The 26432-nt window shown below is 39.7% G+C and overlaps 1 protein-coding gene across 2 annotated transcripts in view; it reads right to left on the minus strand.

Annotated features, from left to right (window-relative positions):
* The window catches only part of PCGF5 (polycomb group ring finger 5), a 58419-nt gene that overhangs the window by 12245 nt on the left and 19742 nt on the right, over positions 1 to 26432 (minus strand). Inside the window, exons 3-8 of one of the 2 annotated variants that reach the window (XM_010842209.1) lie at positions 23990 to 24086; positions 16501 to 16556; positions 16331 to 16387; positions 13478 to 13626; positions 8065 to 8163; positions 5263 to 5352 (exon numbers count right to left, since the gene is read on the minus strand). In XM_010842209.1, coding sequence (XP_010840511.1) covers positions 5263 to 5352; positions 8065 to 8163; positions 13478 to 13626; positions 16331 to 16387; positions 16501 to 16556; positions 23990 to 24086 — 548 coding nt within the window. Of the gene's footprint in view, positions 1 to 5262; positions 5353 to 8064; positions 8164 to 13477; positions 13627 to 16330; positions 16391 to 16500; positions 16557 to 23989; positions 24087 to 26432 lie in introns of both variants that reach the window. The other variant, XM_010842208.1, reaches the window with a different exon arrangement.

Raw genomic sequence — 26432 nt, forward strand, 5'->3', positions numbered from 1 at the left:
TACCCAAGGAAAGGGAAGCAGGAAATTCACGGGGAAAGCTGAGGCTGAAGAGACAGAGAGATTAAGAGTAGGCTCGCAGGCGTGAGACCAACTGTAGGAGTATAGAATTATAATAATAATGAAAGTAAACATATGTAAGTTGTTAATAATACAACATTTATTATGTCAGGCACCCTGCTAAGTACCTTATTAAATAATATTTCATTAGTTCTTACTAAATTTTTTTTTAAGATCGGTATTATTACTCCAAGTTTAAGGATCAAAAAACCGAGGCAAACTATGCAGCACAATACAACTGGGAGGAAACAGTTGTGACAAACATAACGAAGATAGATATCCAGATACATAAGGAACTCCTAGAAGTCAGTAAGAAACACACAAACTTCATAAGGCAAAGAAAAGGGGCAATGGATGTGGAAAGAAACTTCACACAAGAAACACAAAAGTGAAATATGCAGTGCTGGCGCGGGTGTCAGAAAACTCACGCGTTATTGGTGGTGGTATAAACTGGGAAATCCTTTTTAGACAACAATTTATCAGTGTCTATCAAAATTTAAAACCTGCACATTCTGCTGTGAATTCACACCTGGAATTTATCCCATGAATATGCTTCCACATGTGCAAAAAGATGTCTGTACTGGAATACAGCATGTCTGTAATGTCAACTTGGAAAATGTCCACCAAATGTGTACTAATCAAATCATACTATAGCTGCACAAATGGAATACTAACAATTTGTTTCAAAGAATTACTTTAAAATTTACTGATTCTCCACATGGCGTATCAGCACATGAGAAAAAGAAGCTGCAAAACAATACATATGATCCCATTTACGTTTTTAAAAATGTGATGAAAACACTGTGTGGACATTTTAAGCAGAGTACATGTGTTAGTACAGATGTGCAGACCACAGGGTAAACCCGTGGTCATACATCACGTCCTAAAATCTTATTACTCAAGTGTTGGTTGCTCGCAGTCGTGTCTGACTCTGTGTGACCCTATGGACTATAGCCCACCAGGCTCCTCTGTCCACGGGATTTTCCAGGCAAGAATTACTGGAGTGGGTAGCCAGTCCCTTCTCCAGGGGATCTTCCCAACCTAGGGATCTTACCCAGATCTCCCACATCGCAGGTAGATTCTTTACCGTCTGAGCCACCAGGGAAGCCCAAAAGATGTGTCAGAAGTGGGACACACTTCTGAAAGGATGGTCCAAAGATGAGATGCACAGGCATCCCCTGGAAGCTTTTAGAAATGCAGAATTTTTGTCTTCACTCTAGAACTACTGAATCAGAATCTGTATTTTACCAACATCCCCAGGTGTTTTGTGATTTGCTTCCAAGTTTGAGAAGCAACAGTTTTAAAGAAAAGGTCCATTTTCTCCCACTAATAAGCAGAAGAGGAACACTGATCTTGAGGCACAAATATTGTTATGAACTAAAAAATTTCTAGGACTTAGCTAAATCTGATCAGATATGCAATTCTGAAAGATAAAAGTCTTTCAAAAATGCAACATGATGAAGACATGGATCCAGAAAGAGCAGAGAAGACAGTAAACAGGCTGAGCCTGAAATGCACCGGCCCCAGGACAGAGGTGGGGAGGGGCCCAGATGCTGCGTGGTACAGGCAGAGATGTCCTGCTCTTGAGGAGTGGAGGCAAATCGACCGCCAGAGATTCTCACAGGAGTCTAGCTAGAGGACATGGGGAAGAGGTGATGTGAATATGGGGTCACCTTGCCAAAGGCCCAGAAGGTCAGAGGTGATGTCCAACATGAAAAGGGAAGAAAACCACAGACTTTACTCAGACAGAAGAGGACTGCAGAACTTTAGAGAGCACCCCACAGCACCAAACTGAATACAAGACTGCAAATGCCAGTCCAGTCAACGCAGAAGTTTAATTCACTGCCAATCACAATCCCATTCTCAAGCTCACCTACATAAATGGGGAAAACCAGTCAATACAATTAAGAAAATAATAATAAAGAGCTTTGACCTAACAAATACTGGTAGACATCATAAAGTAACATAGAAGGCCCAACTAGTTTCCTTAATTTGAACTTTATTTAAATATATCCCAAAGAAAATGGACAACTGAAGAGTTTTAGGTAGAGATGTCATGTGATCAGATTTTTATAAAAGCTATAATGTGAAATGCTGGTGTAGGATAAGTCCTGCTCAGAAGGACAAAACAATGTCCAGAAACATAAATGGATATCACATCTGCACGTGTACACATACGTCTAGACACATATGCAGAGCAATGGTGACATCTCGAAACAATGAGGCGCAAATCGTGAATCATTCAATAAATTGAATTTCTGCCAAAAAAATTTCTTAGAATAAATTGAGAGTCTTAGCCTCACTGTAGATGTATGTGTAAATGAACAAGTCCTGGGTAGATTAAAATGTTTAATAGAAAAAGTACAAGAAGTGAAAGAACCATAAATTGGTCATTAGTTTAGGAAATAACACCAATCCCAGCCCAAGACAAAGCCAGTTAGCAATGCCAGTAGGCAGAGTAATGTGAGCTTTTCAGGCTGGTGTCTTGCTGGCAGTGAAGGGCAGAGATGGGAAGCAACGTGACTGCAATACATATGCTTGAAGGGGCTTAATCAAGAGAAAATTGTTTTATTGCTAATTTGTACATTCACCCCAACTGTCAGAGTTTATCAATTATGAAACCTCGTAATTAATTGGAACATGAGCAAAATTTAACAGAAAACGAATGGGAAACAGAACAAAATGACCTTTAGGCTGTATCTGCATAACCATTACCTTATAAGAGACACAACGTTCATTCAATTTACTCTTCTAACAAATACTGAGTATCTCTACGAGGCACTGCTTTAGGTGTTGGAGACTCAGAGTGAACAAATAATCACCCTGCCCTCAGATTACTGCTGCCCTGGGAGCAAACAATAAACATACTAAGAGGCGTACTACGGAAAACGGGGAGGCAAGGAAGGGGATTAAGAGCGTCAGACGGGTGACGCAGAAGCACAGCTCTCTGAAGGGGTAACGGGAACAAGGGAGGCAGATACGGGGGGAAGCAAGGGCAAGCCTGGCATGTCAGAGGAAACAAAACACAGAGGCCGCTGAAGCCAGAGGGCAGGAGCAAAGGGCGAGGTGAAAGACGAGGAAAACCTGCGTGGGGTCCGCCCTGTACGGGTCCTTGGAAGGGCTGCAGCTTGTATCTAAATGGCATTAGATGCTACTGGAGACTTTCGAGCACGGAAACATGTTCTAATTTGCTGCTGTGCGAGGTGAAGATGGAAGGAGGCACGGGTGGCAGCCAGAGCAGAAGCCTGGAGCCCAGGCAAGAGACTCTCACAGAAATTCTGGAGAAGAGTGATGGCGGCTTGGACCAGAATGAGGACCTGATAAGATGCAACTGGATTTGTATTTTGATGGCAGAGTTCAAAGAATTTGCTAAGGATGGAGAAACTAATCAGGACAGACTTCAGGGATTTTGGTCTGAGAAACCAGAAAAATGAACTACTCATCTTGGAGTTGCTGAGACTGTGAAGCTGAGGGAGACGGGCTTAGAGGAGGACAAACAAAAAACAGAGTTGTCATGCTAAAAAAATGAAACAGGCTACTTACTGCTGTACCAAATATCAAGTGTGGTATTTTTTTTCCTATTTGTTGATTTAGTTTTTACCTGAATAAAAATCTTAGGATACTAAAACCATTTTTTGGAACCAATTTTTAATAAAATATGCCTTACACAAGCAGGGGATTTAAACTATTCAGAAATGTGTAATCAGACACATACTTGTAGTAAAGACTGAATACACTCTATTAATGACAATTTCTATGAATTAGCTCTTTCAAGCTCTGCCATTAGAATAACTGGCAGTGTGAGTGACCTTTGGGAAGGGACCTCGAGAAGGACGAGTGAGTGCCAGGAGAGGTCCTGCCATGGATGACTAGTTACATCTCTCACCTGAAGGCAAACCTATTTATAACGATGATTTCAAGCACTGACACGTACTGAAGTGTCCCATGATCAAAGAAAGCTAAAATTATACCTCTACGGTATTACTATTGTGTGTAATATCACAACATTTAGCCCCAGGAGGGCTGGTCAAGTGAGAACTGACTACCCTTACAGTCTGCACTGGGTCCCTGGAACATTTTGGTTGGAAAGAATTAATGAGGGTGATATACGTACAACCATTTAAAAATATATAAAATGTCATAGAAAGGCAAGCATTAATTTACCAAATACAAAGACAATTAGGAAAAAAATAAAAAGGAGCCCTAGAGAGGTTTCATGAGTTCCTCAAGGCACACAACCAGTTGGTGGCAGGACTAGAACGTAATTTATTCCTCCTGGTCATGAGAACTCAGCCTCACAAGGAAGGTATCATCACCCCAGTGGGATGCAAATTGAAAAAAGTTCTACTTAAGAAGTTACATGCTTCATTTATTATTGTGTCATATCAAGACAGTTATTCTGGGGAAAAAAAACAGCTCCACAAATGTTTACCTTCAATATAAGTATATTTTTGAACCACTGAAATTGTGTGAGGCTACAGTTCTTAATTTTGTGTTTTTATAATTACTACTGTATTTCTTATTGCTACAAATTAGCCTTGCAATTCCTACCCCTTCAGATGTCCCTAGTATCGACGTTATGTATAACTCAGGTAAGATACACTAGAACGTTCACATTAACCCTGATCAAAGATACAGTTCAAAATACCAGCTCCTTTGGGGTTTTAAAAAATGTTCTTAGGTTTCTTCTTTTAATCATTTCTCTCATATCTCCTGGGGCCTCAGGTACAATAATCTAAATCTGGTATCAGAAACCACTGCAAACTCACTTACCCTTCGGTCCAATCTCATATTTTCAATGTAAAGGAGGTACCTGAAAAAAAGAGTATCTAGATTCTACCCTACCTGTCCTCTCTACCACACACAAAAATATCTTAACCATTAAACACACTAGTCAGGGCAGAACTTAGAAGTTTCCATATTTTACTGGGGTTCAAAAAAAATTTAAGTGCCATCTCCTCCACTCTGAGTCGAGTTCTGAACATATTGAGATCAGTGTTTTAAACTCACCTTAAACATAACAAAACCACATGTAACACAGACCTGGGTCTTATACTTGGGATCAGCTATCATGCAGTCACTGAGGAACCCGTTTCTTCTCTTTCCCTAGTTTTTTTTTTAAAGTGTCTCAGTAACTGTTAAATTTGATTAACATAATGATAAAAAAACTAATTATACACATAGGTAAATATAAAAGCAATTTACGTTTTCGCCTCTTAGTCGCCATCTTGTCATGTAGATGAACTCCATAGTATGATCCTTCCCCATAATTTCACCATTGCACAGCACATCCAACTTTAAAAAGAATAGTTACAGATCCATTAACATAAGTAACTCTCAATTCATACGAGTTTTACACATTTTTTTCAAAGTTCAAATAAGATTCAAATAGTTATATCAAAATAGAAGTAGTATCCATTATTTGAGGAGAACACTGGATCTTTCTATTAAAAACAAAGGCTCACCTCGTAGGTATTAACAATTCATACGTAAGTAACATGAACCACTGTCTGTCCTGCCCCACACACCTCTATCTCAAGCTCAGCACATAAATCTGAAACGCAATGTGAACTTCCTTCGTCTCTGTGCAGCCGCTGAGGTTTTAGACATATTTCTGTGACCGCCTCTTACTGCATGAGAAGGAAGTGGAGACCTCACAGTTCCTCCTGGGACGTTTACCTTATGGGTTCGTCTCTCATTTGAAGGAGCTGCTTTCATTAGTTTGCATCTGCAGAGGGTAAATGAATGGCTGTGGATGTGTGATTTGGGGGCCTTTGAGGAGGCATTCAAGTTGACAGAACAGTAAGGCCCAGACCACAAGCCTGAATCTCCCAGGGCTCTCGCTTTCTGCTTTGCTTGGTTGGTGATTTGCATAATATTGGGTTGGCTACAAAGTTCTCTCAGGTTTTTCTTACATCTTACAGAAAAACCCAAAGGAACTTTTTAAGGGTTTTAATGAACTATTTAAACACAGACTAGAGTTTTGAACTTTATGTATAAAATGAGTGTAGTTCCAATTGTACTAGTTGATGCTAAATTTATTGCTTTTTTGATGACTTACGGTGGCATAAACGGACCCACATAATGTTTCCCAGAAACCACTTTATTTTTAAAAGACAAAGCAGATAGTTTTATTTTATCTTGACTGTAAAATCCATAAGCAAAGAGGTAAAGGGGTTTACTTAGGATGCAATTACAATCAGGTATACTGTTTCTATTATTGTCATTTAAAAACCAAACAAACCATCCTGCCTGAATTACCAATACTGTTATAGAAGCTCCAGCTGTTAGGTATTTCATTAAATTACTGGCGTACTTGTAGGGCAGCAAGATAAGGTGGGGGGGAGAGTAAATACTACTAAAATCATACATAAAGTTCTTAGCATTGGGATAGGAAAAAAGCTGTCTGTGGAGTCAGTCTCTTCCCCATCCATCCTTTTCTATAAGGAAGTGTAGCAAGGGCCAGCAGCAGGACTGCAGAGAGTAACAGTTCTCTCAGCTCTAATAACTTCCTGAAAGCTAGAAAATAACTCAGTGAGTCACACCTGAAAGTAAGGAAATAAAACTGCAAGTGGTATTCTGCAAGAAGAGAATCAAGAGCAAAACCAAATTATAAAGTTTCATTTTCTATTTCACTGTGCTTCTATTTGTAAGTTGTTTTTATCTTTTACTTTTTATCAAGTACATATGGCTTTGATTAATGTTCACAATTTTTCCCCAATGTAAAAGTTGCTATCTCTGGAAATTTTTTTTACATTTGTAGGACCAAACATATAAGAATTAATCCTTAATCCATAAATTACTTAGTCATTTGTAAGACATTTTAAAATAAGTTCAGGTTCAGAGGTTTCCTCAAAATACAGACTTAATACCTGGTACTGCCTGTGTTTAAATCTTATTTTCTTTCTGCTATGATTGTTCGTATGAATACTATTGTATATAAGCCTGAAACAACCATGTTGCCTTTGGTGCCTTTGCTTATATAGGAATCTAGCCTTGGTCTTAAAGGTTTTTTAGGTGCTACTAGTGGAACTCGGAGAAGGCGATGGCACCCCACTCCAGTACTCTTGCCTGGAAAATCCCATGGATGGAGGAGCCTGGTAGGCTGCAGTCCATGGGGTCGCTAAGAGTCGTTCATGACTGAGCGACTTCACTTTCACTTTTCACTTTCATGCATTGGAGAAGGCAATGGCACCCCACTGAGTACTCTTGCCTGGAAAATCCCAGGGACGGGGGAGCCCGGTGGGCTGCGGTCTATGGGGTCACACAGAGTCGGACACGACTGAAGTGACTTAGCAGCAGCAGTGGAACTCAGAAGGGAGGAAGAGGAAATTAATACAAGTTGCAAGACTGTATTTGCGCACGTGAGAAATGGTAGCCATGTTCCCTCATTATAGCTTTAGGATGATAAACATTCTTGAAACAGGGCACACATTACAGGCTGTGCTGCGTTCAACATCAGGGCAACTGACGTCTCCTGTACAGAAACTAGTAGGCTACATTTATGTAGACACAGTATGCTGGTGTTACCGAGGGTTAAACAATGTATCACTTTTGCATACTACAGAACTAAATGAATATCAATTGCAAAATCCCTTTTCATAAAACAACAATGTTTTACATTCTGAAAAAGAAGTCTTTAAAGAATGTTAAAATAGGTTGGAAAGGTCTCAGACTGAAAAAATGAACATACCATAAAGCATGCAGCCATTAAAAAAAAACTATCCGTTTTAGTTGGGATATTTATTTCAAGAGTACTTAATGGTAAATATCTCCTCTAATTATAAACTGTTAAATTTGTAAGTATCATGTTCTACTCAGGACATTAAATTCAAAAATACAGATTATACAAATAGAATGTGTGTACATCCAAAAATTAAAATTTTAACATGAAAATAACCAAAGTTTCCACAAAATTATATGTATTCTTAATTTTTACTTTCTTTTGTTAGAATTCTCCTTCAGATTAGAATTATCAAAATAATCACGATTAGATTATTAACTTACCTCATAAGAACTTGGAAGTTTTAGTTTTAAACTTAGAAATTTTTTAATAGTTCCCACAGTTACACGTGTAGAACACCGAATGAATTTCTTCATTAAACCCTAAAGGAAATAAAGATTATTAATGAAAATATTTTATTATGCTTTGGTTTTCTCATTTCCTTAGCAGTACTAATCCACTCATTAAGCTTAAACATCAATAAAATATAAGTACCAATCTAGAATGAACGCCACAAATGAGGCTGTAGACACGGTAAACCTAAACCAATTTGTGAAAGAAAATTATATCCCCAAATCTTAACAGTTATCAATATTCAAACAAAAACAAAACCAAGCAATTGAATCTTTAAAAGATATAAAGTGTTACTGCTACTTATGCTTAGGAAATTTGGTCAACAATTTGGAGACGTTCCTTAATTCATGAAGTCAGAAAGTGGAAGTATCCAGCCGAAATACATTCCTAGCAAAATATATTTCCCAGCAAAGACCAACAGAAACTAATCTATTTACAAATGACTCCTGATCACAATTCGGATGGTTAAGTATCCATTAAGAAGAAAACAAGTCGAAAGTCACATCCAAAGCAAGAGGCACTTGGCCCGCTTCGAATGAGAAGACTGACGTTCCCAACAGCGCGAGAACAGAACGACGGACGACGCACACGGACGTTCTGCTGTCTGCTCACGTCAGCTCGGCCTCATCAAGGTTTCTAAAAAGCCTGTGCAGACTTGTTAGCGTGTTGCATAGGTCCCAGTTAAGTCAGAGAATAATGTGAGGGTACCAGAAGACCCTTTAAGTTATTTTCATCTGCGGGGAAGTCTAATGATAAAAGAACCTGTAGAAACGACCTGGTGTCATCACTCATAATCTTTTCAAAATTACTAGTAAGTATAGAGACCTCAGAAGATAAAGGTTTTAAAACTAGGCAAAAGCTTGTTTTTTGGAATTTTTAATCCAATAAGGTTTGACATCAATTGCTAACAAAATTCCAGCTTGGATTATTTAATATTTGATGTGTAAGTACTTTGGAAATAAAAATGTAACAATTATGCATTCTCTCCATAGAAATGTTATATTGACACCACATTTGCTGCTTTTCCTATATATGGGCTATACTTTTCCATTTTATCTCACAATTTTTTGTTGAAAACTGAACATTTTAATGTGGTAACACTGGAAATCAAATTCCTGCCTGTTCCTCAGGGATTCCTGTCATTATTTAATGACCTTTTAAAACTAATTCTGCAAAGTCTGTATTCTTTACAGCATGTATGGTCAGCTAACAACTGAACAGAGATTTCCTTGGAACCAGTCAGTTTTCCAGTCTTTGCTGAAGGACTCTGTATGAGTTTTGGGGCATACCTCTAACACTTAACCAAGCTGTTGACAACTCTACCTTGGTCTTCACTTCTGGCTTGTGCAGAACCTCGATGTCAGCCAAAGGTGAGCGTTTAGGGCCTGTGAAGGAGATCAGCCCTGGGATTTCTTTGGAAGGAATGATGCTAAAGATGAAACTCCAGTACTTTGGCCACCTCATGAGAAGAGTTGACTCATTGGAAAAGACTCTGATGCTGGGAGGGACTGGGGGCAGGAGGAGAAGGGGACGACAGAGGATGAGATGGCTGGATGGCATCACTGACTCGATGGATGTGAGTCTGAGTGAACTCCAGGAGTTGGTGATGGACAGGGAGGCCTGGCATGCTGCGATTCAGAGGGTCGCAAAGAGTCGGACACGACTGAGTGACTGAACTGAACGTCTTTTCTGAGCATCTACACAATCCTGTGTATATACGTGTCCTTCTAGATTCCTATGAATATTTTTGAGTTTCTCAAAGCTGCTATGTATTTTGATATCTGTAGACATCTCATTCTCTGCTGCTGCTAAGTCGCTTCAGTCGTGTCCAACTCTGTGCGACCCCATAGATGGCAGCCCACTAGGCCCTGCCGTCCCCAGATTCTCCAGGCAAGAACACTGGAGTGGGTTGCCATTTCCTTCTCCAATGCATGAAAGTGAAAAGTGAAAGTGAAGCCGCTCAGTCGTGTCCAACTCTTAGCGACCCCATGGACTGCAGCCCACCAGGCTTCTTCATCCATGGGGTTTTCCAGGCAAGAGTACTGGAGTGGGGTGCCATTCTCATTCTCTAGTTTTTCCTTTTAAGCTTTTTGGCTAAGTCTACTTTTTGCCCCAAATGTTATTTATACTTCAGGCAGTCATGCAGTTACAACAACATTTATTTGTATTTAGTTTCCTCCTCCTGCTCCTCCCTAGTCCACGGAGAAGGTTTTATCCATTAGGCAAGCGTCCAGTCAGGTCTAATATAGACAATCTTTTAAGTACAGTATTCTAGGATCCATCAGACAAATTATAATTATTTGGCAATTAGGCTTTGAAAGAGATCCACCTCCTTCTGTCCTTTGGTGCTTGAGAAGCTGCAGTAGCATAGTGGGCTGTGATTTTTACCAGGATGTTTCAGAGCTGAGAGTAGAGGATGGGACTAAGGCAAGTTAAAATTATTCTTACCAAGAGTCAGACATTTTTTTCTCCATTGGTTTCTGCAAGGGTTTTAGCCTTTGGTTAACTATCAGATTTCTGAAAAAGTCGATTATGAAAACTTTTGCCAGCTTTTTAACTGATTTTATGCAGGAGCAAATTTTTGGAGGTCCTTATTCTAATAGTTTCACTGCGTTCTTGCTCCTGACTTCGACGTTTGAACTGCAGTAGGTATACTATATAAACAATACATTACTGAAAATCTCATCCTACTGCAGAGGAATGAGATGGTTGAGAAGGCTATAAAGGAACCTAGGAATAATTTTTCTGCCTTTATGCAATATATAATCCAGTCTCAAGGATAAGACACATGCCAAAAAAGATAAAAGACAGCATTAGTGCCTGGTACCTTTAGAACCAAATACTGATTTAATCAACAGCAAAGTAAGCCCTAATTGAGTGATAAATACAAGTCAATTTCAGAAGGGATTCACCAAGGTGGGGAAAAAAAAAATCACAAAATATATATGTCTCTTGAATCTTGACAGAAGTCTTGGACAGTGGTGAGAAGAGAGAAGAACATGCCAAAATGGAAGGATTGTTCAAAGTCTTAGGAGATTTAAACATTCTTAATATAAGCCTTTATACACTCTGGATGCAAATTCTTTGTCAGATACATGGGAGCCAAACTTTATGTTGGTGCTCACAGATAAACGACAAGAACCATATTTTGATGATTCTCTGCCAGGAATTATGGGAAATAAACTTACAAACACAGGGGTTTTAATGAAAGACCTTGAATGCTAACACAAGGAGTCAAGACTTGATTCTAGAAGGTGGCGAACCATGGCCATGGCCCTCAAGCCAAATTCGGCTGTCCACCTATTCTCATAAGTGAAGTTTAATTGGAACACAGCAAGGGAAGTTTGTTCACTACCATCCATGGCTGCTTTCAGCTGAGTAGCTGCAACAAAGCCCATATAGCCCACAGAAGCTAAAATACTTACTACTTGACCCTGATAGTAGCTATAACTGCTTGCACACACTAAGGCTGCAGCACCAGCCCTGGATAATAAAAGAGATCAAGCATGCAGGAAACACTTCAGACTACTTTTAAAAATCTAGATATAATGTCAGCCGCATTTATTAGACCGAGGAAATTTTGCAGGACTTATGACTGGTTGAAGGGAAGCGAGAGAAGGTCAAAAATGTAAGAATTTGAATTTCTATGATTGGTTAAAAGATGGTAGTGATAAGGGAAACTGCATGTTTGGAGTAAAGTTAGGTGAAAGTACAGTATAGTGAATTTGTCTTTTAATATGTGAAGTTTTATGTATTAGTGAAACTCCTAGTTAGGATACTAAAAGTAGTTAGAGATATAATACTTGGAAGTGATGACAGGTTTGGAAAGGGTGATTTAAAAATTTCTTTGCATAGTTGGAAGTCACAAAAGTAGAAGTGACCTCCTAGGATGACTACAGAGAAAGAATAACTGAGCGGGGGCTAGACAGTAGCCCACACTCACATATACCAAGCAGAAGACAGGAAGAAGTCGTCAGTAGAGACAGTAGAGGAGTGGCCGGAGGGAAAAGGTGAGACTCAGGAAAGCACAGTACAAGTCAGGTAAGCTGTGAAAGTTGTTTTAAGAAGGAAGGCACAAGAATGGAGAAAAATCTATAAAGGAAAGAGTGAAAAGATAAAAGCTCAACTGGAATTGTGAGGTGTCAAAGATGCCAAACAGTATCAAGGCAGGGGGTAGTTAATTTTTCAGATGAATCTGAAATTCAATAATTTGTAACTTTCATACTAGAAATCCTGCAGAGAAGTAGACTCCTCATTTATTTATGAAGAGATACTCCACCTTTTGATTGACTCAATTTTCACTACAAGATAATAACTGTATATATTAGAGAGCTAAAGGATGCTCATAATCTCCATTAAGAACCTCCCCCAAAGGGGATTACAGAAATGACTGAGAATAAGAGAAAAATGTAAGATCATTAAAAATTCGTGTGCAAAGAAGGCTGACAACAGGAAAGGGTGCTGCAGCAGAGCATGAGATGCTGGCAGGCAGGCCCGGAAGGATGGACGGGAACGGAGGCCACTTCTCCAACCACTGCTGTGCTCTTTTACATGTCTTGTCCAGCCAATCTCTCTTAATTAAATCTATTATCTTATTTTATTATACCTGTTTGTATGAGTAAGACCTAACCAAAGATCCCTGAGTGAAAAAATTTACTATTTACATCTTTGCTCATGTCCATATAGTCGGTAATATTCACTGAATCGTTATGCTAATACGTATTTCTTTTTGTAAGATGCTGGGAAAACTTAATCAGCATTGAGAAATTCAGCTCACTGGCTTACAGATCACACAGAGGAAGTTAAGGAAAAGTCCACAGGTACTTTATGACATCCATCTAAACCAACTATATTGTTCATAAAACGTATTAGCCATGACGTGGATAGCTTTTTGAGTTGCAAATAAAAATAGAGAAACAAAAGAGAAAACTAAAAGAGGATGAATAAAAAGGTTGAAGATGCTGTGTGTCACGAAATGACCCGAGTCTGAGTTGGTGACCACACTTAAAAAGGGAAAAACAGTGTATGTATATGAACTCCCAACAAAGGTATAAAAGGAGATGGAAGGAGAAATAGAGGTGTGATTCTCCACACTGGCCACTAGGTGGTGGCATTGACCCAGGACGGTTCAGTTTTGAGGGTTAGAAATCAGGAAGGAGCCTGAAGCAAGCAACTGCTTGGCAATTTGCAGGCAAGGGAGTATCAGAAAGTGACGTTCTATTTGTTTATGTTAATAAGAACTTTGAAAGCAAACATTCTGAGACACTAGGAAAATCTATCAACAAGTTATAGAAGATTTACTATAAAATGATTATAAAGAAACCACTGTAGTTGTCCACTCACCTTTACTACGTTGTCCCCTGATTGTCCGTTATTCCGTAAACAATCCAGACATATAGCGATTTGTGGGTCACTTCTGTGATAGTCCTTATCATCTTGATTTTCATCACCTTCTTCATCTACTTTAGGTTTGTCAACTTTTGACATATCATCTGTGTAATTTAAACAAACCCAAGTTAGATATAACTCAGATTTTATAGTTAAGCAACAATACACTAACCATGAGAACAAAAATCAAATTTAAAAAACATTTCTTAACAGTTCTTGATGAAGAATAACCGAAAATTTTAGTACCTTTAAAATGTTCCAACCAACTCAATAATGGAAATATTTTTAAAAAACCATTAAGTGACTCATTAGCAGAGCTTACAAATTCTGGACTCACTAGGACACCCAAATGAAAGATTTAGGACTAACTATATTTGGTCACAAAATGACAGCCATTAGTGATTAGACCACTTAGAAATTGACGGGATGTTCCATGGACAGAGGAGCCTGGCGGGCTACAGTCCAGGGGGTCACAAAGAGTCAGACACAACTTAGTGACTAAACAACACAACAATATATATTTGATAAATTAATAATTTTGAACATATGTTGTTTAAAGAAATGTATGAAATGTTTTTTTTAAACTACATCATTTAAAAAGTTCAGTTAACATATGTAATTAGAATTTCAAGTTTGTATATACATAATAAAGTGCTTTTGATCAAAGAAAAAAATGCTTCCAAATTCTACATTTATTCAAAGTTTAAAACCAACTAAACTAAATATTTAGTAAAACTAAAATATTTAAGTTCAAAATTAATTAGCTAGTGAAATAACGAGTAGAATGAATTAGCTTTTTTAACATGTATGTAACTAACATATTAAAACACCATCAAAGAAATCTGAGAATATTTCATACTATAATCAAATGTATTTAACCTATGAAATGCCAGCAGGCTACATATAATGCACATATATTTAATGATTCATTTGTTTATTGAGTGCCTTTAATTCTGTTAGACTAAGCCTGAGGGAACAACATTGAAACTATGAGGTCATCCCCACTCTTACGGTGTCAGGGTATAAAAGGAGGTTCGGGCAAGTAAGGAAAACAGACGGAGAAGTCGACAGACTCCGATGTAAGAGGTAAGATAGGCCAAGTGGGCACACATAACAGAGGTGGTAACAAGCCCAAACTCTGCGGTGAAGCAAAGATTCAGGGGAGATTTCCAGATGAAATGTAAGCTGAAACTTGAAAGAATGAGCCAGTCAAGCATTACAGTATAGAAAAGCCCAGGGAAAAAAACACAGACCAGTTAGATTAAAAAAAGAAAGATGAATTAGCGCCTCTGTAATGACTGTAGTAAAAGCATCACAGATATGTTGTACAGGAGAGGGGGGTGTTCTCTTCTGCCTTTTTAGGAACTGCCTTCTATGGACCAAGCTCCAGCTCCCAGAAAAGGTCCAAATCCTCCACCCAAACTAAAGACCAAATATGTTAAAACTATTTTTAAAAGACAGAAATATGGGGGGAAAGGAGAGAAACACAGCTCAGGCTGCGGTCCTTCACTGGTGCATCTGTAAGCCGCAGAGTCATGGACTAACCTGACCACACAGCTTCTGATGACAAGCCCTGGCTCCTGCTGTCTTGAAAACATAGTTAAAAACTGGAACATTCAGTCAATTTTACCTATATTTTTTTACTATGGCACTACTGTATAAATTGCAGTTTACATCTGGGTAAAATAAGCCTTTAATTAAGTCTTTTTTGCCAGGCTTGGCTTCTTTGCCCATTTCAGTGTTTTAATTATAGATTAAAAATAATCCCTCGCTACCTTATTCCATTCAAAATTATTCTCAAACTTTCCCTGCTTTAGGAAGCTAGTCCTGCACAGTTCAGCTGAACTAAAAAAAGAAAAAAACCCAACTCTGATGCCCATTTTTCATATGAAAAGAGAAAGCCATTTCAATGATATGTATGTAATCGACAATCCTGCAAATCTTATGGGAAAACCAGAGGTGGAAGACCGAGCTCTCTAGAAGAATGAGCCCAGAAAACACATACAATCCTTGACAAACTTCAGTGGTGTTCAGGCCATCCTGAAACAAATCTCATATTAAATGACAAAACAAAAGGACGCTTCTTCCTTATAATTTCATATATGTTGTATTTTCTTTCCTTTTATGTGATTATATACATACTAAAAGCAAAGCCTTTTCTCTACCCAGTAATGTCTGCCAGTTTCCTTAATTATTAAAAATTACTCACTGCTCAGTCTCCTGGGACCTAAAAGGCAAATCAGAACACTTAACATGTGTGATGGGGAAAGTTCCCAGAAGTACCTAGAAATATTTTTCAAATCTCAGAATACATAAATTTGTATTATTGGAACTCTATCTATGAAAAGTTCATTCCAGGTTATCAGAGCATAGCAAGATCCTCCACTCTGGCTTTCAGCTACATTCAAGTCCCTTCTCCTATTAAATATACAAAATAAAATAGATACAACCATAAACCCCTCACTGTTCAGTTGCAGGCTATGGCCATTTCTTCAGTTTCCTGTAGCTCTTTAGCTAATAATGCTATAATTAGTGGTCACTTTTCTGTTTTATCTCCTTTTTATCTTCCCAGTTTCCTCTATTTCCAATTACCTTCAATTGGACTGATCCAGATTTTACATGCATTTACACAAAATCTCATGATTCTATATTAAAAGTTCATAATCACAGAAAAGTTCATAATATAAAGGGGTACACACTATTATTGTACAGGAGAAATTTGAGCTTGGAGAGAGAGACGAGTTCACCACAGCTACAAAAAGCTAAGAAATTCCAACAGATGGAAGTAAAAAAAAAAAAAAAAGTCACCTTGTCCATTTTCTTGAGGCTTATTTTTCTTCCAAAATTCAGACTCACGCTCAAGTTCTTCTAATTTAAAAGAAAAAAAGTATAAAAATAATAGAAACAATCATGAAATCTTTAACAGAAATGGTGATTTTACAAAACAAAAAATCTGCAAGAATTCAAGAGTAACTTACGTTCTCGTAGTCCAGGAACCAACTTAAATATAATTTCCTCTAGTGTGTTATCCAACCTTCCAAAGAGGAAAAAAGAGAATATACTAACAATAAAGACATTAAAACCCAGTATGTAAATTAAGATTTGCATCTCACATAGATTACAAAATACAGAACATACGGTTTTAGCACAAGCACCACACCCAACTACTCTGTAGGTGGGACACATTTATTTCCAGCCTGCCCCAGGAGCAGACAGATTATACAAATGGTCCCGGCTCCAGTTCTCTCTATAATCTACCCACTCTGAACAGGACTGTGATTAAGGGAGGGAGTCTTTTCCTCCACCCTGAGAATATGGGCCAGCCTTGAAACATACTCAGGCCAGAGAATGTGGCACAAGAGACACTGCTGAGCTCTGAGCCCAAGCCTGAGGCATTTCATGTGCTTTGATGCACTTTCCTGGATCCCTGCCACCAGAAGAACAAGTCTGGAGGATGAGACACCATGTCCTTCAGAGCCAAGCTGCCCTGGTAAGGCCATCTCAGACCAGTTCATGGGCAGCCCAACCCAACAGGACAGAACCCAGCCAGGATCAGCAGTGACCCACCAGCCTCTGACTGCAGTCACCTAAGTGAGCCCAGCCAAGACCAGCAGGCCCACCTGGATCTGTGAATCACACAGAACTGTGAGGAATCAAAAATGCTTTTAGTGTTGTTTTCAGCATGAAATTTAGGTGTGGTCTGTTATACACCAATAGCTGATCCAGCCACTTTCAAAATCTCTACGACAACTCTGGTAGAGAAAGAAAATCTCCATTCTGAGAAATTGAGACCATTTTTTCCTGGATAAAAAAACCTAATATTGGGGACTTCCCTTGTGGTCCAGTGGTTAGGACTCCACCCTTCCACTGCAGGGGGTGCACGTTCAATCCCTGGTTGGGGAAGTAAGATCCCGCATGCCAAACATCAGTTCAGTTCAGTCGCTCAGTCGTGTCCGACTCTTTGCGACCCCTTGAATCGCAGCACGCCAGGCCTCCCTGTCCATCACCAACTCCCGGAGTTCACTCAAACTCATGTCCATTGAGTCGGTGATGCCATCCAGCCATCTCATCCTCTGTCATCCCCTTCTCCTCCTGCTCCCAATCCCTCCCAGCATCAGAGTCTTTTCCAATGAATCAACTCTTCACATCAGGTGGTCAAAGTATTGAGGTTTCAGCTTTAGCATCAGTCCTTCCAATGAACACCCAGGACTAATCTCCCTTAGAATGGACTGGTTGGATCTCCTTGCAGTCCAAGGGACTCTCAAGAGCCTTCTCCAACACCACAGTTCAAAAACATCAATTCTTCGGTGCTCAGCCTTCTTCACAGTCCAACTCTCACATCCATACATGACCACAGGAAAAACCATAGCCTTGACTACATGGACCTTTGTTGGCAAAGTAATGTCTCTGCTTTTGAATATGCTATCTAGGTTGGTCATAACTTTTCTTCCAAGGGAGTGTCTTTTAATGCCAAACATCAGCATGGCCAAAAAAAAAAAAAAAAAACAACCCCACTATCTTGCCATTGCTTTTGTCTCTTTTCCCTCCTGGATCTGAGCATAACTCCTCCTCTCCATGGCTTCACTTCCTCATCTTGCCCTCTTGCTCCTACAGCATGCCTCCCTCTCATATTCCTCCTGCTCAACTGCAGTACCCTTCTCTGACAATAAACATGGACACTTTTCTCACATCTAAACCACCCCCCCAATCCTGGCTTAACCTATCGTCTTCTCAAGCTGTTAGCAGATTCTCAACCTCTTCTTCCAACTGGAAAACTCTGAAAGCATAACCAACATTATTTCTGTCATATATTTTTTGCTTCTCTTACTTGACAGACCTTCCCAAATCATCAATAACTTCCATTATTGAATAGATTTTAAAAGAAATTTTAGAGTTAAAATTTTAAATTTTTTAATTACTTTTAAAATCATTTTTCTCCTCATGCTCTGCAGCAGTTTGTGCTGCCTGGCGATGCCTCTTTGAAAACTTCTGTTCTCGATTTTTCTTTTTTCCTATTGACTTTCTTTGTTCTCTAGATATTTTTCTTTTTCCAACTACTGCTGCCTCCGAGGATTCTCCTTTGCTCTGCTCTCTGTACTCTGTGACCTTTTCTACATACTTCCTGAGGATCTCATCCACTTTTGTGACTTCAAAACTAACATACAGGCTGATCACACACACACACCCCTCCATCTCTCTGTGAAGCTCAAGTTCCATATTTCCAACAGATGCCGAGTATCTCAAGCCCCTCCTTTTTGTTCATCTATGTCAAGATTATGTCTTCTCCTTCAACAGAATATCTCTGAAAACCTGCCTTACTTTCTTAAAGTTAAATGCAGAAATGATACCATATCAGTCCCAAATAGGCTCAAAATGCAAGCATTATCGTCACCCACCTGTCTCTTGCTTCACATGTTGACTCATCAAGCCCCCTTCTCGGTATTTCTCCCACCCAGTCTCTTCACACTTCCCATCCTTCTGTTCCCTCAACTAGCACCCTACTTAGAGGACAGCCCAGAGACATTCTCTTTAACCTTGACATGTTCATAACGAATTTTCCTTAAGCACTAATCTGATCGTGACTTGCCTGCTCAAGAACTAATTTCTTCCCAACACCTGGCTTAGAGTGTTCTTAGAACTTGAGTCCAACCTACAAACTGCAAGTGGTGCTGCTCCCCTGTCACTATTCTCGAGCCAAGTGGCTTAGGCAGTCATCCCTAAGGATGCCCTGCCTTTTCCAACCTGCTTTTCTCCCTCACGCTCTTCATCCTGGCTCAAATACCCTTTTCCAGTCCTACTCTCCAGTCGAACCAATGTCACCTGATTCTTCAGGACACACATACTAACTCATTCACAGTTTTCCCAGTCTATTTAACAGCTGCAGTATTTAAAAGAAGTATTATTTCTCTTAATGTTTATCAGTGTAATACATATATTAACACATAATTTACAAATCAAACTTCCCCCAACCTTAAATGTTATATTAAAATGTCACATTTTCTTGCCCCATCCTTCCTATTCCTGATTCCTACAACCCCAGGTACAACCACTTTCAAATCCAAGCTGTTTATATTAGCATTTACTTTCATATTTCTATATATATTATAGATAGAGGAAAAACAAAGCCATTCCTTTTTTACTGTCTAGATTCTTCTCACCTCCTTCTGTGGGAGATAAGGTTTTAGCTCTCTTGATATCATCCCTCCATGCCCCTGTCCTCCCAACATACATTCTCCTAACTCTCCTCTTCCTGATAGTCTTACTGCCATTTTTGTGTTTAACAATGAATGTTTACATGATTATGATTATATAAATATTTAAAGTGTACTCTGATTAAAGATATCCCCTCGTTCAACTTTTTTCTTTCCCTGGAGTATAGTAACTATTTACTTTTCGTCAATTTCTACATACCCATTTGCCAATTCTCTAACATAATTTCTTCTTACTATGTACAAACAGGGGCTTCCCTGATAGCTCAGTTGGTAAAGAATCTTCCTGCAATGCAGGAGACCCTGGCTTGACTCCTGGGTCAGGAAGATCCTCTGGAGAAGGGATAGGCTCAGTTCAGTTCAGTTCAATTGCTCTGTTGTGTCTGACTCTTTGCAACCCCATGGACTGCAGCATGCCAGGCCTCCGTGTCCATCACCGGAGTTTACTCAAACTCATGTCCATTGAGTCCATGATGCCACCCAACCATCTCATCCTCTGTCGTCCCCTTCTCCTCCTGCCTTCAATCTTTCCCAGCATAAGGGTCTTTTCAAATGAGTCAGCTCTTTGCAGCAGGTGGCCAAAGTATTGGAGTTTCAGCTTCAACATCAGTCCTTCCAATGAACGTTCAGGACTGATTTCCTTTAGGATGGACTGATTGGATCTTACCCACTTCAGTATCCCTGGCCTTCCCCTGTGGCTCAGCTGGTAAAGAATCAGCCTGCAGTGCAGGAGACCTGGGTTCGATCCCTGGGTTGGAAAGATTCTCTGGAGAAGGGAATGGCTACCCACTCCAGTAGTCTGGCCTAGAGAGTTCCATGGGCTATATAGTCCATGGGGTCACAGAGAGTCAGACAGGACTGAGTGACTTTCACTCACTCACTCATATACAAACAGATCAGGAATCAACCAGTTTCATTTCTGTCCCTGTAATATGCATCATCCCTCGCCAATTTCATGTGCTCTCTGCCCTCCTCATCCAGTTTAGAATTTACTTCTCAGTCAGTCATCATTAAAGCCACACCTTTCGTGTACCTTTGATTCCCTTGTCCCCCCCTCACCTGCTCAAATTATTTGGTACAACCACAACACTAGTTAAACCCCACTCTCTGTTAACTTGTGCTGGTAGCCATTGGGCTGGAAAAACACACAACCACACCCCTTCAAATTCACAACTACAACCCAGACGTGCCTTCGGGATTTCCAGGACTCATACTGTACTTCCCCAGTTCATGTATTCTCTTACTTTCCTGCACAACACATTTTCCCTCTCCTCCAACCCCTACATCCCTTTTCCACCCTACTCCTGGCTGATAAAACATCTTCTGCTCAGTGAGACACAAACGTCTACAGAATCTGAGCACCGCATCGACCCGTGGCATCTGCACGCTGCCCTCCCACCTGCTGCTGCAGAGGGTCTGCTGATGCTTCCCCATGAAGCCAATCTCTTCAACTGTTACACTCCACACCCTCTTCCCTCCCAAGAACACTGCTTCAGCAATGTCCCCTCTCCCCCACTCTCCTATTATTATCTCTTTGCTCTTTCTTGGATTATTCCTTTCAAACATGTCAGTACTGCTCCCACAGCACAACAAAATAAAAGCCCTCTTGACTGCACTTCTTTGAACAGTGACCACCCCATATCTTTGCCCCCATTAGTGGCAAAACTTGAAAAAAGCTGTTGATACTCGCTGTTTCTAACTCTTGTGCCTCCCCTTCTCTCTTGTAACAATCCAATTAGGTTTCGCCTCACAGTTCCACAGAAAGTGCTTCTGTCAAGGCTGCTGACCTCCAACTGTTAAATCCAACCGCCAACTCTCGGTCTTCACCTTACAACATCACAGTCCAGCACGCCCGCACCTTTGCTTGGCTTCTAGGCCACACACTCTGGAAGCTTCCCTCTCTTATACTGACTGTGCCTTTTCAGTTTCCTTTGCTGGTTACTCCCCCTCTTCCTGATCCGTCAACTTTAGAATGTTCCAGGGACCCATCCTCGGTCCTCCACACTTCTCTCTGCACTCATGCCCTTACGTGCTCCTCTCTTGTCCCACGGTTTTAAATACTGTCTGCACACTGAAGACCACCAGATTTTTAACCCCAGAGAGAGCTCTCTCAAGTCACAGACTTGTATATTCACCAGCCGACTCCCCTCTTCTCTGAAATGATTAATAGACTCAACATGCCCAAATCCAAACTCCCCATCTGTGAAAGTCAAAGTTGCTCAGTCCTATACAGTCCATGGAATTCTCCAGGCCAGAATGCTGGAATGTGTAGCTTTTCCCTTCTCCAGGGGATCTTCCCAATCCAGGGATTGAACCCAGGTCTCCCACATTGCAAGGGGATTCTTTACCAGCTGAGCCACCAGGGAAGCCTAAATTCCAGATCTACCAGCCCCAAACCTGCTCTATCCTTACTTAGTCTTCCTTGTCTCATGCTCTAGTTGCTCTGAGCTCCTGATCCCTGCCCATGCTGTTCCTCAGACAAGCTGCAGGTGCCCTCCTGACCTGGAACAGGCATACTCCCCCCAGATCTACATGTGGCTGTTCCCTCAGAAAGACAGTGATCCTGTGCTCAGATCCCACCTTCTCAGTGAGGCCTATTCTCACCATTTTATTTAGAACTAGCATCTGTCCGCCATTCACTGCCTCCCTTCCCCCTGCCATGTCCCTCACTTGCAGCACTTCTTAGAGTTGCTGATTCAGAGGGTCTGAGGTGGGGGCCCCAAAACTGTCATTTCTATTAAGATAGTAATGGTGTAGGGACCGAACTTTGAAAACCAATGGAGCAGACATTTACTTATAGACAAATTACTCCAACTATAGACACTAAAATAGAAAAAAGTCTAAGATATAAGACCTGAAAATCCAGATTTACAGAATGATGGCAAACACTACACAGAGATGAACGTTCATGAGGGCTCTTTACTATGGTACGAACTGTGGGAAGAAAAATGCGTTCAGTTGGTTTGCGGCTGGAGTGACATTTGAGTTTGGTGGACCTGGCAGTGCAGTGTCACTCCTATAAAGTTCCATCTGTAATCTTGAAATGAGGTTTGGTTTGGATTAGGACCTTATATAGCACTTCTAACTTTAAAAATATATGACTACACTTCTTTATATTATTACTATTTATTTGGTATAATGATTATACCATTAAGAAAAGGGTAGTCATTTTAAAAATTCTTTTTGGTTTTACATAAATATACACTTTTAGAATATATGATAAATTTTTAAAAATTAAGAGTCCCTGCATCAAACCTGGACTGGCGACTCGTTTCATACATGATATTATACATGTTTCAATGTCATTCTCCCTAATCTTCCCACCCTCTCCCTCTCCCACAGAGTCTATAAGACTGTTCTATACATCAGTGTCTCTTTTGCTGTCTCGTATACAGGGTTATTTCTAAATTTCATATATATGCGTTAGTATACTGTATTGGTGTTTTTCTCGTATACAGGGTTATCTTTCTAAATTCCATATATATGCGTTAGTATACTGTATTGGTGTTTTTCTTTCTGGCTTACTTCACTCTGTATAATAGGCTCCAGTTTCATCTACCTCATTAGAACTGATTCAAATGTATTCTTTTTAATGGCTGAGTAATACTCCATTGTGTATATGTACCACAGCTTTCTTATCCATTCATCTGCTGATGGACATCTAGGTTGCTTCCATGTCCTGGCTATTATAAACAGTGCTGCGATGAACTTGGGATGCTTGGGGCTGCTGCACTGGGATGACCCAGAGGGATGGTATGGGGAGGGAGGAGGGAGGAGGGTTCAGGATGGGGAACACATGTATACCTGTGGCGGATTCATTTCAATATTTGGCAAAACCAATACAATATTGTAAAGTTTAAAAATAAAATAAAAAAAAATAAAGTTGATTGAAAAATTAAGAGTCCCAAGATTAGTATCCCTATTAATTCTGCCCTCTTCCCACTACCATGTAGCTCAACAAATAGAGAGTACTGTGTAGAATAATAAAATACTAAAAATAACTGCAACTAAAGTAACCCTGAGATCCTGAGATAAAGTTGTAATTTTGAATTTGGAAATACATTTCTTAAATATTTAATATGCACAGCCTTATTTTTCATTTCTTAATAAAATAAATTGAAATAAAATGCTTTAAAATGAAAATCAAAGCCTACATTAACTGAGTCAAGGCACCAACAAATATTATGATGCATAATAAAAATTATTAAGAGCTTATATAATTATTTAAGTTAGAGGAACTAAAAATATATTGACATACCTCAACATTTCTAATGGGTTTGTCTCATGAACCTGGTTGCCACACCTTGGACAATCATTGCTATCTTCAAAGTGCTGGACAATACAAGTCTTGCAGACTGAGAAGAAACAAGATGTTAGATTAAAATGCATCACTTGAACTTAATATAACTAGACATAGTCCCTATAAATTATCTACTACACCTGAAATACTATTCTTTAATCAAACTTTATAAAACCGTAAAATGATAACACTATTTTAAAAACACCTGAAATAAAACCTACTGCCACAATATAAAAATTAACTATTTTGATTATTGTTATTCTTAAATATATTCACAAACCAAACAATTTATTCACAGTATGTAAAAAAGTTGACACATTTACATACAACAATAGATTTTCTCATTTAAAGAAGTAGAACAAGGAACAGTAAAGGCTGGTAAATCTGAATTTATTTCTTTTGCTAAAAATTTACTTGAATGCAATATAAATGGTACTTAATAATATCTGAGAGTTCTCAACATGCCTGGATTAGTTTTTATGGGCAGGGTGCTCCTGGGACAAACCAGAAGTTTCAATAGAACTTCTGGCCCGTGCAGAGTATGATGAGTCCGTGCTCACAGGACCGTAATTCCAAGGGCCATTAACATCAAGCTGGTGCAAATGCACAAGAGGTAAACCAAAAGAACCACTGAGGATTAATTAATTAAGATGTTAAATAAAGCTTATTATAAACAAAGACAATGGAAATACGATTTGTGGCTTTTGGGGCACAAGTCTATATAGCCAACCTCTCCTCCAAATAATACTAATCTTTCTGGTTATGCCTCTCTCCCACCTTTTCCCTAAGCTTCTTATTTATCAACTTTCTTGCCCCAAAACCTCAGACATAAACAGCAGCTGAACTGTAAAAAAATTTCAAACCACTTCCCTATCCCAATGCCCCCTCTTCCATTTTATTACCCTGTGTAATCTGAAATTTTCACCTGTACAGATCAGCTCTCCCTTTTACGACTTCAATACAAACTACTTTTCTCCCCTCTGCAAGCCCTGGACTATCTAAAAGCAGTGAAAGTTTATCTATACGAGTGACCTAGAATAAACACCAGGATTCCTACCACTGAGATTAGATCTGAAAATTCAAACTTATCACACACACTGGTCAGAGAAACAGTGGTCAGGGTAGACTTCTCCTAGGAAACTAATTTTAAAATTATCAGTACATACAGTATTTCCTTTCACTTATTTATTCATTGATTCAATAGCCAGCTTCCCTGGTGGCTGAGAAGGTAGAGTCTGCCTGTAACGCAGGAGACCTGGGTTTGATCCCTGAGTTGGGAAGATCCCCTGAAGAAGGAAATGGCAACCTACTGCAGTATTCTCACCAGAAAATGCCATGGACGGAGGAGCCTGGTGGGCTACAGTCCATGGGGTCGCAAAGAGTTGCAGAGGACTAACACTTTCACTTTTCACTTGCAACAGCCAAGCATTATACTAGGAGTTGGGGGATGCAGGGATAAACAAAACAAAGTCCATACTCTTACGGAGCTTATATTCTATTTGGGAAGTCAAAGAATTTTAGTTAGTAATAAGTGATATCTACAAAACAGACAAAAATGGTAGCAAGAGAGAGTGCTGCAGGCTGGGGGCTATTTTAGGTCAGAGAGATCAGGGTAGGACTTCTTCCTAAGAAGGTGACATCTGAGCAGATTTCTTTTGCTGGATGAGTACACCTGGGTGCCCTATTCTCTACATCTTTTTACCATAACATACAGCTATTAGGGTAACACTCCTTTACTATATTTCTCCCCAAATTTGGATGAAAAACAGTAGTACAAAACCCTAAAATAAAAAAAAAAGCTTAGATGTGAATATTTCTGTTCTCCAAATTTCCTGGCCTCCAAAACATTCTGAATGTCTTTTTTAAAAGTTAATGTTTGGGAAGGAAGGGCTACCTTGCTAATCAATACTGAGGCAGAGGGGAGAAAAGCTGAATTCCTTAGCAGACTGCTGGTATTTGCTGTTTTCCCAAGGACACCAGATAAATCTCTAAAATGCGGGAAAGAAGGCAAATAGGATGGATAAGAGGCAAGAATGAAGGGCATTAGGAAGCCCAATCTTGTCCTGAACTTCAGCTCCTGCCCTGGAACTCTGATCCTTGTGGTTCAAAAGGTTTATCATTCTCGGAATTCCTGGTTGTCTCTGGCCCTTGGCCAAACAGAGAGGCACGTGACATACCCAGAGCAAGTCCTCATGTGGGTCAGCTAGAAGGCTAAGGGCAGGGGCCTGTCTTCCCAGGACAAAGATACTAATCCAGGTTGATGCAGAAAGAAATGTCAGGCTCATTTGTCCAGAGGTGCACACAGTTTCAAGAATAAAGCTGCTTGAGGCCAAGGCAGCCTCAAGGTACTCAGGGATGGGACCAGTAATCTGTATTCCAGATCTGGACTGATAGCCACTAG

This window comes from Bison bison, unplaced genomic scaffold (assembly GCF_000754665.1).
Source record: "Bison bison bison isolate TAMUID 2011002044 unplaced genomic scaffold, Bison_UMD1.0 scf7180017864172, whole genome shotgun sequence".
Classification (NCBI taxonomy): domain Eukaryota; kingdom Metazoa; phylum Chordata; class Mammalia; order Artiodactyla; family Bovidae; genus Bison; species Bison bison.